The 14,153-nt window shown below is 37.3% G+C and overlaps 1 protein-coding gene across 7 annotated transcripts in view; it reads right to left on the bottom strand.

Moving 5' to 3' along the window:
* NUBPL (NUBP iron-sulfur cluster assembly factor, mitochondrial) overlaps positions 1-14,153 on the bottom strand; it is a 290,082-nt gene that overhangs the window by 242,407 nt on the left and 33,522 nt on the right. For 5 of the 7 annotated variants that reach the window (XM_003821202.6, XM_055097457.2, XM_008974688.6 and 2 more), the window contains one exon: positions 9,634-9,724. In XM_003821202.6, the coding sequence (XP_003821250.2) occupies positions 9,634-9,724 (91 nt within the window). Of the gene's footprint in view, positions 1-9,633; positions 9,726-14,153 lie in introns of those variants that run through there. The other 2 variants (XM_034937401.3, XM_034937398.3) reach the window with 2 other exon arrangements.

The following is a 14,153-nucleotide window of genomic DNA, read 5'->3' as shown; positions in this document are numbered from 1 at the left end:
TTTCCTTCCTGTCTTCCTTAAGTGAAGCTGATTTTCTCTGGTGATATAATTTACTTTCTTGCTTTTTATTTGTTGTGTATTCATTGAATGTTTTTTGGTTTGAGGTTACCATGAGGCTTGCAATTCTATCTGATAACCCAGGGGTCCCCAACCCCCAGGCCGCAAACCAGTACCAGTCTGTGGCCTGTTAGAAACTGGGCCACACAGCAGGAGGTGAGTAGCAGGCAAGGGAACATTACTGTCTGAGTTCTGCCTCCTGTCAGATCAGTGGCAGCATTAGATTCTAAGTCTAGATTTCTACTTAGGATAAGAGTAGATTACACACCATAGTTACAATGTTACAAAAATCTTTTTTTCCCTGCATACTTACTATTACGAGTGAGTTTTGTACCTTCAGGTGATTACCTACTGCTCATCAATGTCTTTTTCTTTATTTATCTTTCTTTGTTTCTTTTTTTTGAGACAGTCTCACTCTGTCACCCAGGCTGGAGTGCAGTGGCATGATCTCGGCTCACTGCAACCTCTGCCTCCTGGGTTCAAGTGAGTCTCCTGCCTCAGCCTCCAAAGTAGCTGGGACTACAGGCGCCCGCCACCATGCCCAGCTAATTTTTGTATGTTTAGTAGAGACAGGGTTTCACCATGCTGGCCAGGCTGGCCTCGAACTCCTGACCTCAGGTGATCCGCCCGCCTCAGCCTCCCAAAGTGCTGGGATTATAGGAGTGAGCCACTACGCTCAGCCTATGTCCTTTTCTTTCTGATGAAGTATTCCCTTTAACATCTCCTGTAGCTCAAGTCTGGTGTTAAAAATCCCTCAGCTTTTGTTTGTCTGGGAAAGTCTTTATTTCTTCTTGATGCTTGAAGGATATTTTCACCAGATATACTATTTTAGGGTAAAAGTGTTTTCCCTCAGCATTTTAAATATGTCATGCCATTCTCTCTTGGCCTGTAAGGTTTCCACTGAAAAGTCTGCTGCCAGAGGTACTGGAGCTCCATTGTATGTCATTTATTTCTTTTCTCTTGCTGCTTTTAGGATTGTTTCTTTATCCTTGATCTTTGGGAGTTTGATTATTAAAAGCCTTTGGATAGTTTTCTTTTGGTTAAATTTGTTTTGTTTTATAACTTTATTGTACTTTTGGATATTGATATCTTTCTCCAGGTTTTGGAAGTGATCTGTTATTATCCTTTGAATGAACTTTCTACCTCTAGCTCTTTCTTTTCCCTCTTCTTTAAGGCCAGTAACCCTTAGATTTACCCTTCTGAGACTATTTCCTAGATCCTGTTGTTGTGCTTCACTGTTTTTCATTCTTTTTTCTTTTGTCTCCTCTGACAATATATTTTCAAATAGTCTGTCTTCAAGTTCACTAATTCTTTCTTCTGCTTGATCAATTCTATTAAAAGACTGATGCATTCTTCAGCATGCCAACTTCATTTTTCAGCTCAAGAATTTCAGCTTGAATCTTTTTAATTATTTCAATCTCTTTGTTAAATTTATCTGATAGAATTCTGAATTCTTTCTATGTAGTATCTTGACTTTCTTTGAGTTTCCTCACACAGCTATTTTGAATTCTTTGTCTGAAAGGTCACATACCAGGACTGGTCCCTGGTGTTTTTTTGTTGTTTTTTTGAGACAAAGTCTCACTCTGTCACCCAGGCTGCAGTGCAGTGGCACGATCTCGGCTCACTGCAACCTCCACCTCCCAGGTTCAAGCAATTTTCCTGCCTCAGCCTCCCGAGTAGCTGGGACTACAGGCATACACCACCACGCCCAGCCAAATTTTTTTGTATTTTAGTAGAGATGGGGTTTCACCATGTTGCCCAGGCTGGTCTTGAACTCCTGAGCTCAGGCAATCTGCCCGCCTCGGCCTCACGAAGTGCTAGGATTACAGTCGTGAGCCACTGTGCCCAGCCAGCTAGTTAAGTTTCTAAACTGAAAATTAGAGAAGGTTAATAGCCAAGTTTCCCAATGAAACATCACTATTCTCTTTTCTTCCAGTTCTGTAATGATTGCCCCTTTAAAGAACAAAATAAAGTGATGTCAGCAAGAGAGTTGACTAAGCCCCTGGTGCTCATCCTCCTCACAAAGACAGCCAGAACAACAAATAAATAACTACATTTGGATACACCAACTCCACAGCCCTATCCCAGCAACCAGGATCAGCTGGGAATCAGGAGGAATTTTTCCCTACAGTGAAGAGGTAAGCAAGAATATTCCAACAACCCCCATCAAAACCTTGGACAACTACAGACCTCAAGCTGAAGGAGCCTCCTGCAGTCCACATATCTATGATACCCCAAAGAGGAGCCAACAATATGCCCTGCCCTCTGTGGCCCGTGAGGCTACTGTACTAGTCATCTTAAAACTGGAGGTATCTGGTGAGTATCCCCAGAACCACCCTAACCTGCTGGGCTAACATCCACAAGCCGAGCAGCAAATAGCTGTTACACCCTTTGGGAACTCCATGCTTTGGATAGGAATGTGATCTTGCATGTTAACACCTTCAGCAACACCCCTAGATCTCTTCTCTGGAAGGAAACAACAGAGTGACTTAAGGAATAACTAGAGTTCACTCTCATTCTTTAAGCACTTAAGTTACCTTTAAGAAATCTCAGTTCCAGGCCAGGTGTGGTGGCTCAGCCCTGTAATCGCAGCACTTTGGGTGGCCAAAGCAGGAGGATTGCTTGAGTCCAGGAGTTCAAGACCAGCCTGGGCAACACAGTGAGACCCCAGCTCTACAAAAAATTAAAAATTAGCCAGTATGGTGGCACATGCCTGTAGTCCCAGCTACTTGGGAGGCTGAGGAGGGACAATCACTTGAGCCCAGGAGTTTGAGGCTGCAGTGAGTTATGATGGCACCACTTTACTCCAGCCTGGGCAACAGAGTGATACTCTATCTCAAAAAAAAAAAAAAAAGAAAAGAAAAGAAAAAGGAAGATGAAGGAGGAAGAAGAAGAAGAAGGGAGGAGGAGGGAGGAGGAGGGAGAAGGAGTGAGGGAGGAGAAAAGGAAGAAGGAGAAGGGAGGAAGAGAGGAGGAGGGAGAAGGGAGAAGAGGAGGAGGGAGAAGAGAGGACAAGAGGAGGAGGGAGAAGGGAGGAGGAGAGAAGGAAGGAGAAGGGAGGAGACAAGGAGGAGGAAGAAGGGAGGAGACGAGGAAGGAGAAGGGAGGAGGAAGAAGGGAGGAGACGAGAAAGGAGAAGGGAGGAGGAAGAGGAGGAGGAGGAAGGAAAAGAAGAAGAAGAAGGAGAAGGAAGAAGGAGAAGGAAGAAGAAGAAGGAAGAAGAAGAAGGAAGAAGAAAGAAGAAAGAAGCAGAAGAAGAAGATCTCAGTCCCTTCTTTGTAGTTTTTATCAGAGGTTATAAAAGGTCATTTGCTCAAGCTGATTTTCCACACTTCTCTGTCTCAGAAGCCTACATACACATTAATTCCTAAACCTGAAAAAAGTTTACTAACTTTAAACAAATAGAGCAGAAAACTGTGCCATGAGTGCAAAATTACTATCCCACAATAGAAAAGACAAGGGGATCCTACTCAAAATCACTAATAAACACTGTGTCATCCTCAATAAAATACTTGACATCTCCATTTTAGTAAACTCTCTCCACAGGTCTTGAAATTTTCCTACTTTATTAGCTCATTACATTTAAAGACTCTTCAGTAAAACTAAGTAGTAATAAATTCACCAGTATTCTGAAAGTGATTTTTCATCACAAAACTATGAAACAAAGCAGATATTTCTACTAATATCTACTAAGAGAGAGATGTGTTGTCTCTCTTGTGCAACAGCCATTTAATATTCATTTGCCATTTCAATTGAAAACCTACAATAATTTCTAGGACTATAATTTGGCTACACTATAATATGAAATCTGAATTTGACACTATTTGGAAAGTTAAAATGAAGGAAAAAATTGGCATTTGTTCTTTTTTTAAAAAAGGTTATATTCATGCTTAGATGCTGGTTTCTCCAAGGACGTTTAGGTTTTATTCTAAATCCCCCTAGCTTCCCAAAGTAACTGCTCATCTTCAGTCATTATAATGTCAGCCTGTTGATGCTTTTGCATAATGCCCTTTCTACAAACTGGCTAGATTTTCCACTACCATAATTTTGCATGATAACATAGAAAAATCACTATTGTCATTTTAAGCTGACGGAAACATTCTCAGCCTAAGAAACTCAAAACTATTATAAACTTAAAATCTTTAATTACTGAATTCACTTTTTTAAAATCGAACAGAAACTTTCTCTTGGTAATGAAGGCTAAAATGTCTTAAATGCAAAATGTGTTGTTTTTCTACAATTCCCCCCACCCTCCCAAAAAAAGGTATGAAGAGAATGTGGATAAACGTATGATCTGCCAACCCTAACATATCATTTTAAAATGAACAAATTGTCAAAAACTACATTGCCATACATCTATTTAAATAATAAGGAGAAAGGTAATTCTGAAGTCCCACTGCTTGCAAGGCTGTCCAGCTTAGTCCCAGAACAGAGGAACACCTATAAAGGTGGGATTCAATTCACTGGTCTATCTCCCCAAAACCTGAACTGCTGAAAACAAGTCTTTCATAGTTTCTCTTTATTGTTAATTAGGTAATTTTGTATTGTATTGTGTTTTCTGTAATAGCAGAATAGGATAAATTAACATGAAAAATGTAGAAATGTCAGAATGATACCAATTAGTAGAATGGTGGCAGGTTTTTCTAAGATTCAAAAATAATTTATAAGTTGCATTTTTAAGATTCCACATTCTTTTAAGTGAACGCCTTAATCATTCAGTTTATTTCTTGGGGGACTTAAGATCAGCCTGTCAACAGAGAAAGTGTTTTTTGTTTTTTTTTTTCAGCCTTTCCAAGATTTCCAGTACCTCGTCTTTACCCGAAAGCCTATTTACTGGCAGCCAATTTGCAAACATCAAATTTAAGATTATAGCTTCAGTAAAACAAGAAGAAAGAAATTAAAGTTCACTTCGAGTGTTTATGTTGGCATATACCAAGCAGACTACTTAAGAAAAGAATGACACTGAGGGCTCCATTTTGCCATTCCTCATGTTCTGCATGTACTAGTTTTCATATTACTTTAATCAAGAGACAAACATAATGAATCTATCATTTAAAGTATGCAAATTCATTACTCCTTCTTTGTGAAAGCTTGACACCTTGGCTCATGTCATATATTTGCAAACTAAGTATGTATTCCACTAAAAAGTCAAGAAAAAGAAACCAGAATAACAGCTTTTTAAGTTTATGTTTCATGAAACAAGAAAATAATTAAGTGGGTACTTGCAATATACTACTGCTAGGGTCAATGTTAACATCACTAAAATCTTTAAGTTTTCTTCAAAATGTTAGGGAGAATCTTTACTGTCTCATAAAGAATTATCCAAAACTTAACATTATAATTGGCTCCAACAACTAAACCACAAACAAAAGCCTCTTAAATGGTAAGCAATGCTGAATTAACTTTTAATGACAACAAAAATAATCTTCTATTACCTACAGAGATAATCCAATAAATATACAGCAGTAAATATAGTCATTTTCTCTAGAACAATGGAAAATAAAAAGCCCAATAAGAACAAAAAGAAATTATTCAATTTTATACTCATTATCATTACAAATCAATAAACCAATTTCCCATAAAACCATTCTTTTAAAAAAATTATCAGTTTTTCCAATTCCTTTTTTTCTTTTCTTTTCTTTTTCTTTTTTTTTTTTTTTTTTCAGACAGGATCTTGCTTTGTCATCCAGGCTGGAGAACAGTGGCGCAGTCATGGCTCACTGCAGCCTTGACTTCCAGGACTCAAGTGATCCTCTTACCACAGTCCCCTGAATATCAGGGACTACAGGTGTAAGCCACCATGCCCAGCTAATTTTTTTATTTTTGTCTCACTATGTTGCCCAGGCTGGTCTTGAACTCCTGGGCTCAAGCTGTCCTCCCACCTCAGTCTCCCAAAGTGCTGGGATTACAGCCATGTGAGCCACTAAGCCAAGCCAATTCATTTTTTGATAATAACGTTTCCTTGTTCTTAAAGCTTTTGATAGCTTTATTTTTTAAATGCAATAACAACAGCAGTAAATATTAAAGAGGTATTTAAAAATTACTTCTTTCTAGTAAAGAGGCTAGGGAAAGAAAATAATGTTTTGGGAGTTTTTTTTAACACTTTAAAACAAATCTGACCAAGAAATCTGATTAGAGAAAATAATTTTCATCTTTTCTAAACACAAATATATTTCCTATTCAAATAATCCCATATATCCACACATTTAATATAAAGAGACAATAATGAGGATCTACCATTTTTGATCACTTACTATGTGCCAGAAACTCTGCTAAATGCATTATATTAATCCTCACAGTAGTTGTAACTATTTTACATATGGGGGTCTGAGGCACAAAAAGATTAAAACAATTTACTCAAGTCATATAGCTAGTAAATGGATGGGGCTGAGAATCAAACCCAGGCAGTCCAGTACCATGTCTGATTTCTTTTTATATATATACTTTTTATTTATTTTATTAAAATTCGGTGCTCTACGTGTTCAGAGAAACTTCTGTAGTAGCGAATTATAGAAATGATTCCTCAAAGTACAGTCTTCCATGTCTGCTTTTTTTTTTCTTTTATTATTATTATACTTTAAGTTTTAGGGTACATGTGCACAATGTGCAGGTTAGTTACATATGTATACATGTGCCATGTTGGTGTGCTGCACCCATTGACTTGTCATTTAGCATTAGGTATATCTCCCAGTGCTATCCCTCCCCCCTCCTCCCACCCCACAACAGTCCCCAGAGTGTGATCTTCCCCTTCCTGTGTCCATGTGTTCTCATTGTTCAATTCCCACCTATGAGTGAGAACATGCGGTGTTTGGTTTTTTGTCCTTGCGATAGTTTACTGAGAATGATGATTTCCAGTTTCATCCATGTCCCTACAAAGAACATGAACTCATCATTTTTTATGGCTGCATAGTATTCCATGGTGTATATGTGCCACATTTTCTTAATCCAGTCTATCACTGTTGGACATCTGGGTTGGTTCCAAGTCTTTGCTATTGTGAATAGGGCCACAGTAAACATACGTGTGCATGTGTCTTTATAGCAGCATGATTTATAGTCCTTTGGGTATATACCCAGTAATGGGATGGCTGGGTCAAATGGTATTTCTAGTTCTAGATCCCTGAGGAATCGCCACACCGACTTCCACAATGGTTGAACTAGTTTACAGTCCCACCAACAGTGTAAAAGTGTTCCTGTTCCTCCACATCCTCTCCAGCACCTGTTGTTTCCTGACTTTTTAATGATTGCCATTCTAATTGGTGTGAGATGGTATCTCATTGTGGTTTTGATTTGCATTTCTCTGATGGCCAGTGATGGTGAGCAGTTTTCATGTGTTTTTTGGCTGCATAAATGTCTTCTTTTGAGAAGTGTCTGCTCATGTCCTTCGCCCACTTTTTGATGGGGTTGTTTGTTTTTTTTCTTGTAAATTTGTTTGAGTTCATTGTAGATTCTGGAGAATAAAATACCTAGGAATCCAACTTACAGGGTATGTGAAGGACCTCTTCAAGAAGAACTGCAAACCACTGCTCAGTGAAATAAAAGAGGATACAAACAAATGGAAGAACATTCCGTGCTCATGGGTAGGAAGAATCAATATTGTGAAAATGGCCATACTGCCCAAGGGAATTTATAGATTCAATGCCATCCCCATCAAGCTACCAATGACTTTCTTCACAGAATTGGAAAAAACTACTTTAAAGTTCATATGGAAGCAAAAAAGAATCTGCATCACCAAGTCATCCTGAGCCAAAAGAACAAAGCTGGAGGCATCACGCTACCTGACTTCAAACTATACTGCAAGGTTACAGTAACCAAAACAGCATGGTACTTGTACCAAAACAGAGATATAGACCAATGGAACAGAACAGAGCCCTCAGAAATAACACCGCATATCTACAACTATCTGATCTTTGACAAACCTGAGAAAAACAAGCAATGGGGAAAGGATTCCCTATTTAATAAATGGTGCTGGGAAAACTGGCTAGCCAAATGTAGAAAGCTGAAACTGGATCCCTTCCTTACACCTTATACAAAAATTAATTCAAGATGGATTAAAGACTTAAACATTAGACCTAAAACCATAAAAACCCTAGAAGAAAACCTAGGCATTATCATTCAGGACATAGGCATGGGCAAGGACTTCATGTCTAAAACACCAAAAGCAATGGCAACAAAAGCCAAAATTGACAAATGGGATCTAATTAAACTAAAGAGCTTCTGCACAGCAAAAGAAACTACCATCAGAGTGAACAGGCAACCTACAAAATGGGAGAAAATTTTCGCAACCTACTCATCTGACAAAGGGCTAATATCCGGAATCTACCATGTCTGCTTTCTGAATCACTATACAGCAGGTCCTCCAATAAAATTGCTTTCTTTCAACATCATTTTGTTGTAACATTAATAAAGAAAAAAAATCAATTTCAAGCCACGACCACAGTCTTGTGTAAAGTTTGCATGTTCTCCCCCAGGTCTGTGTGGGTATTCGGGTACTCTGGTTTCCTTCCACATCCCAAAGCTATGCACATTAGATGAACTGGCGTGTCTGTATGGTCCCAGTCTGAATGAGTGTGGGTGTGTGAATGTACCCTGCAATGGAATGGCCTCCTGTCCAGGGTTGATTCCTGCCTTGTGCCCTGAGCTGCCAGGATAGCTCCAGGCACCCCCAATCCTGAACCAGAATAAGTGGGTTGGAAGATGAATGAATGGATACAAATGATTGCCAAATAAAAATTAGTGGGCCAGGTGTAGTGGCTCACACCTGTAATCCCAGCATTTTTTGAGGGTGAGGTGGGTGGATCACCTGAGGTCAGGAGTTCAAGACTAGCCTGACCAACATGGCGAAACCCCATCTGTACTAAAAATACAAAAATTAGCTGGGCGTGGTGGCGCGCACCTGTAGTCCCAGCTACTTGGGAGGCTGAGGGAGGAGAACCACTTGAACCCAGGAGGCAGAGGTTGCAGTGAGCCGAGATCACACCACTGCATTCCAGCCTGGGCAGCAGGGTGGGAGTCCGTCTCAAAAAAAAAAAAAGAAAAAAAACTAGTAAAGTATATGATAATCATACAAATGCACAATAAACAATGCAGTAAGAAAATGCTCAATGATCTGCCATATTGGTTACTCTTGAATTGCATGATGGTAAGAGATGCTCCTTACAATTTTCACTTTGCAAACACCTATTCCTTGATTTAACCCACCACCACTATGACTGCTTTCACTCACTGATTCACTAAAAATTGTGTAAATAATTATATTGTTTTTATTAATCTTTCTTAAATGTACTTATAGCCCAAATTTATTTCTTTGTTTAATATTAGAAGTGTTTTGAGTCTTTATTTAGAAGTTTGGTGAAGTTTTTGTGACCAGAAATATGCCATAGGAACTTAACTCTTGTTTATATCAATTAACATATCTATTCACTTAAAGTAACTGTTTCCAAGAATCTACTAACTTAAGTGAGGACTTACACTGCATTGTGCATAAAATATACATTGCATCTAGCATAATGTCTGACACCCAGTAAGTATTAATAAAAGTGCAACTACTATTATAATATTTATCCCTTCTTTACTTACTCTGTGATAATTCCGGATTTCCTTTCAGATTCATCATCTTTGGAACTGAAGGTCCATACACATCCACATCTAGCAAACCAATGGCCTTGGTCTGTAAAAAAATAAATAAAAATATAAAACAAAACAAAAACACTTTACCATAAGATTGTTCCCACTCTTCTCAAAGGTGAAGCATATAGCAACAGTAATCTGAGTACAGAAAATAAAATTGGCAAAATATTACAAATCATAACCTAAACTTCCAAAGCAACAGTTAAGTAAAAGAGCATAAATTGCTTAGGGTCAATACTTTTTACGATTTACTAATATTGTCTAGATAACTGACTAGAGAAATCCATCCTATATGCTTTACATATTGTAGTTCAGGTCTCCCATATAGTCTCAAGCAGACTAAGACCTTTTTGATCTGAACATGAGTTTGAGAACAAATTACATGTAAACAATTTTAAAATAATGATTTGTGATGGCAAGCAAAACCCCAGAAAGACACAATATTAACTTTTGGAAAGCTTGTCTAACACACCAAAGAAGACAAAATAAAAAAAGATCATGGAAACAGGGCCATAATAAAGCAAGTGAGAAACTCTGATGTAGATCTGGCATAAATGAGATGGAAGCACTAACAAGGATACTGGCACACCTAACACAGAGACAACCTCTTATATGCAAGTCACAATTAAATACAAAACGTCTTCTAGAGGATTCAGAAACAACTAAAACTGTTTTCTTTGATGATGCATCCAGCTGCTGAAGGACAGGATACCCTGTCTGGGCTCTTCGCTGGCTGTCAATTAATCAGCAGCTTAGCCAAGGAAAGGAAAACAAAATCTGCTATTAAAAAATATGTCTCTTTTTTTTCTTCTTCCCCTCTCTTCTTTCTCCTTTGATAGATGAAATCAATCTGTTATTGGTTTTGCTCATCTACAAGTAAACAGAACCCTAACACGATATGTCTTAGAGTTGTTTCATCAAGTCTTACAACTTTCCTACTACTCTCTTCATATCCTACAGAATAAAACTCGTAACCCCTCGACAAAATTTTTTGAAAAACTGAAGCAATCACTCATCTTCGATGTTACCTACCTATTTCTAGACAAAAAAAAAAACTTTTTAAATTTTGTTATCTGGTTCCTATGAACATACAAAATAAAGTAAATCTAACATTTGTGTTTCCAACTTTATACTGACTAAAACTGCAGTTTAAATATACATATATATATCTGTATGACTCAGTGTCCTCAGAGGAAAAAATGGGATTAATATCTGCCTCTATGAAAATCTCAGCTTTATGTAAAATAAATGAGAAAAATAGGAAGGATACTTGATTTTTCATAGAATGGTGGTATATAAAATTTAAGCTTAATGCATTTAGGTATCAGATTTAAGAAGGGAGGAACAGTCAATGAGAAATTTGACCAATTTAACTATTTTTTAAACCACAAACAGAAGAATTTAGCTAAATTAAAACAATTAAATTTACTATGGATAACAAGATTTTCAAATGAGGGGACCTAAATCTAGAAATATGGCTAATTGTTAACTTCTATTGCATAAAGTTCTGCTAATGCTATAACTATCATCCTAGAATTTTATCTCTTTTCTGTATTTTTATGACACCTACAAAAACTAAAAACTACCGCCAAATAATAATAAATACCAATAAAAACAAAAGCTATTTTAAGATTCTCTTTCCTTGTTCTCTTATTTATATCAATGCTGGTTTTACAATAACATGAAGGGGGTTAGGTCCTAAGTTTCAAATTGATCTTCTAACATTACCTGTCAAGTAAAATAACAGCTTTTTAAGTTTATGTTTCCATGAAACAAGAACATAACTAAGTGTTCTAACTAATATAAGATTGCTAGGGTCAATTTTATCATCACTAGATTTTCAAGTTTCCTTCAAAATGCTAGGAAAGATCTATCATCTATCCTGCTTCTAGAAGAATACCAAGCTTGCCTAAAGATGACCTCTTGGCACAATGGTCCAAAAAAACTGAAGATCTCTCCTAACATTTGCTACGGTAAGAGTAGATTTTACATATGCCTAGATGGTTCCAATAAACGTAAAAAAAAAACGTAAAAAAAAAAAATAAAACGTAAAATGGTAAAAATTGAGGAGGGGGAAATTACAAGATTTTCAAATTCTTCTGCTTCCTAGAGAATAGAAATAACACTAACTGACAATATTCTACATATTAGGCTCTCTACGTACTCTAAGAGACTGACCTAAATTTAGTACCAATGCTTGCATATATCAAAAAGGAAACAAAGGGAGGAAAATATAAAGATCAGGAGGAAAAGAGAAAGAGAGGAAAGAGAGAGAGAGGAGTAAAGGGATTAAGGACGGAGGAAGAACAGGATAAAGGGACATTAGACAGCAAAGTTATATAAAGATGCCGGATAAACTAGGCCTCCACTGCCAGCCCTATGGACAAATCAGAACCTATAAAAACATACCATCTTAAATTACCCAGACACCAACACTTTCCCTGATTGCATCTCCCCATTGCTTGAATTCCTTCTGGGTACTGGGCACTTAGCTAAACATTTTATTTACATTTTTTCACTTATCCTCACAGCAACACTGCAAGGTGGTATTATCCATACTCATGAATGAGAAAGCCAGAAACTTACACTCAAAATGACCATTTAAAGTATTCTTTCTTAAAATGAAGTAGAATGGGAAATTAAACATGAAAATGCTAACCTCATAAACCTCCAGCAGAACTTTAACACGATCTAACTCCAAAAACTTAGATATAGAGCACACTTATTCTTAAAGGGCTAACAGTAAATATTTCAGACGTTGAGGATCATATGATCTCTATGGTAACTACTCAACATTACCATTGTAGCATCAAGGCAGCCATAAACAATATGTAAATAAATTAACATGGCTGTGTTCCAATAAAACTTCACAAAAAACGGCAGGATTTGGTCCACACGTCATAGTTAGCCAACATTCAATTTAGAGAGCAAAGTTTTTCATGATGAAGCTATTCAGTCATTCAACAATGTAATTTTGTTAGCACCAAGAGCACGCAGGCCAGTCATCTCAGCGTCAGAGGAGCTATCTCAGTAAAGATTTACTCTCTCATCCTTAATTGGCTAGATTTTAAAAATTAAAAAGCACTCTTTTCAGACTATTTTACTGGAACTAAATTAGGATGTCTTGCTTAGATTTTATTTATCATGAATAAAATCAGTGTCCAGGCCGGGCGCGGTGGCTCACGCCTGTAATCCCAGCACTTTGGGCCAAAGTGGGCGGATCACGAGGTCAGGAGATCAAGATCATCCTGGCTAACATGGTGAAACCCCGTCTCTACTAAAAATACAAAAAATTAGCTAGGCGTGCTGGCGGGCACCTGTGGTCCCAGCTACTCGGGAGTCTGAGGCAGGAGAATGGCATGAACCCAGGAGGTGGAGCTTGCAGTGGGCCAAGATTGTGCCACTGCACTCCAGCCTGGGCAACAGAGTGAGACTCTGTCTTAAAAAAAAAAAAAAAAAAAATCAGTGTCCATTAACAGAAACACCAAAGCATACATTAATTAAAGCATATTATACTTCGAATTGGCACAGCTACCAGACCAGTACAGTTACCATTGCTATAAAAATAAATTTAAACAGATTTTCAAGTCTAGAATTCAGTAATGTTCAAAAGGTGCCAAATAAACTTTATTTGTTTTTCATAATTGACTCCGTTATTTTTAAATAGGCTCCTATTTTAAGTATGTAAATAGTCTTTCACTTTAAACTTCCAGTTTTACACTGTTAGAAAAATAAATGAGCAAGGTAAAAGCCTATAAATAAATGTATGCAGCTGGGTGTCCAGCCAGCTAAGTTTTATGAATCCTTTCCAACTTACTCCTCCTATAATAATTATATTTACTCAAGAAAGCTCCATTTGGGATTTTCTTCAATTTCAGCCAGATTCAAACGAATATTTGCTACAAAAGCTACCAAATACACAACAGATAAAAAAAATTACTATTAGCAAAAATAACTGTAAACTTACTATTGTAAAGTGTGATTGTCATCTTTAATGTCACCATAAACTTAACCTAATGTTGGTATCTAACAATATACTCTTTTTCTGACTCTCCTACAGATTTCAAAATCTAGCAGATGACATAAAACAAGATAGATCAAACCCCAAGATAACAATTAGTTTTTTGGATTTGTTTATAATTTGTAACACCCCGTGGAAGTTGTAAAAGGTGGCAGAATTATTCAAGAGTGATTATACTGTTTCACTACTACTGCATGAAAGCTGCAATTTGAGAGCCTACACGTCTTATTTTTGTGTGTTGGATTTCAAAGACATGAACCACAGTTTTGATACTGCTTTGTTCTTCCAATGCAATTTATACTAAATAAGATTGTAAAGTTTCATGACATGTTCCTTTTATCCATGTCTTCTGCTAATAGAACCCATCAAAACAACATCTTAGAACGTTCCCACCCAATTATTTCTAAATAAGACCTACCTAAAAGTTGTACTTCTACAGAAGTACCCA

This window comes from Pan paniscus, chromosome 15, assembly GCF_029289425.2.
Source record: "Pan paniscus chromosome 15, NHGRI_mPanPan1-v2.0_pri, whole genome shotgun sequence".
Classification (NCBI taxonomy): domain Eukaryota; kingdom Metazoa; phylum Chordata; class Mammalia; order Primates; family Hominidae; genus Pan; species Pan paniscus.
The sequence above is the reverse complement of the archived record's forward strand: the minus strand, read 5'-3'. Positions and strand labels throughout refer to the sequence as shown.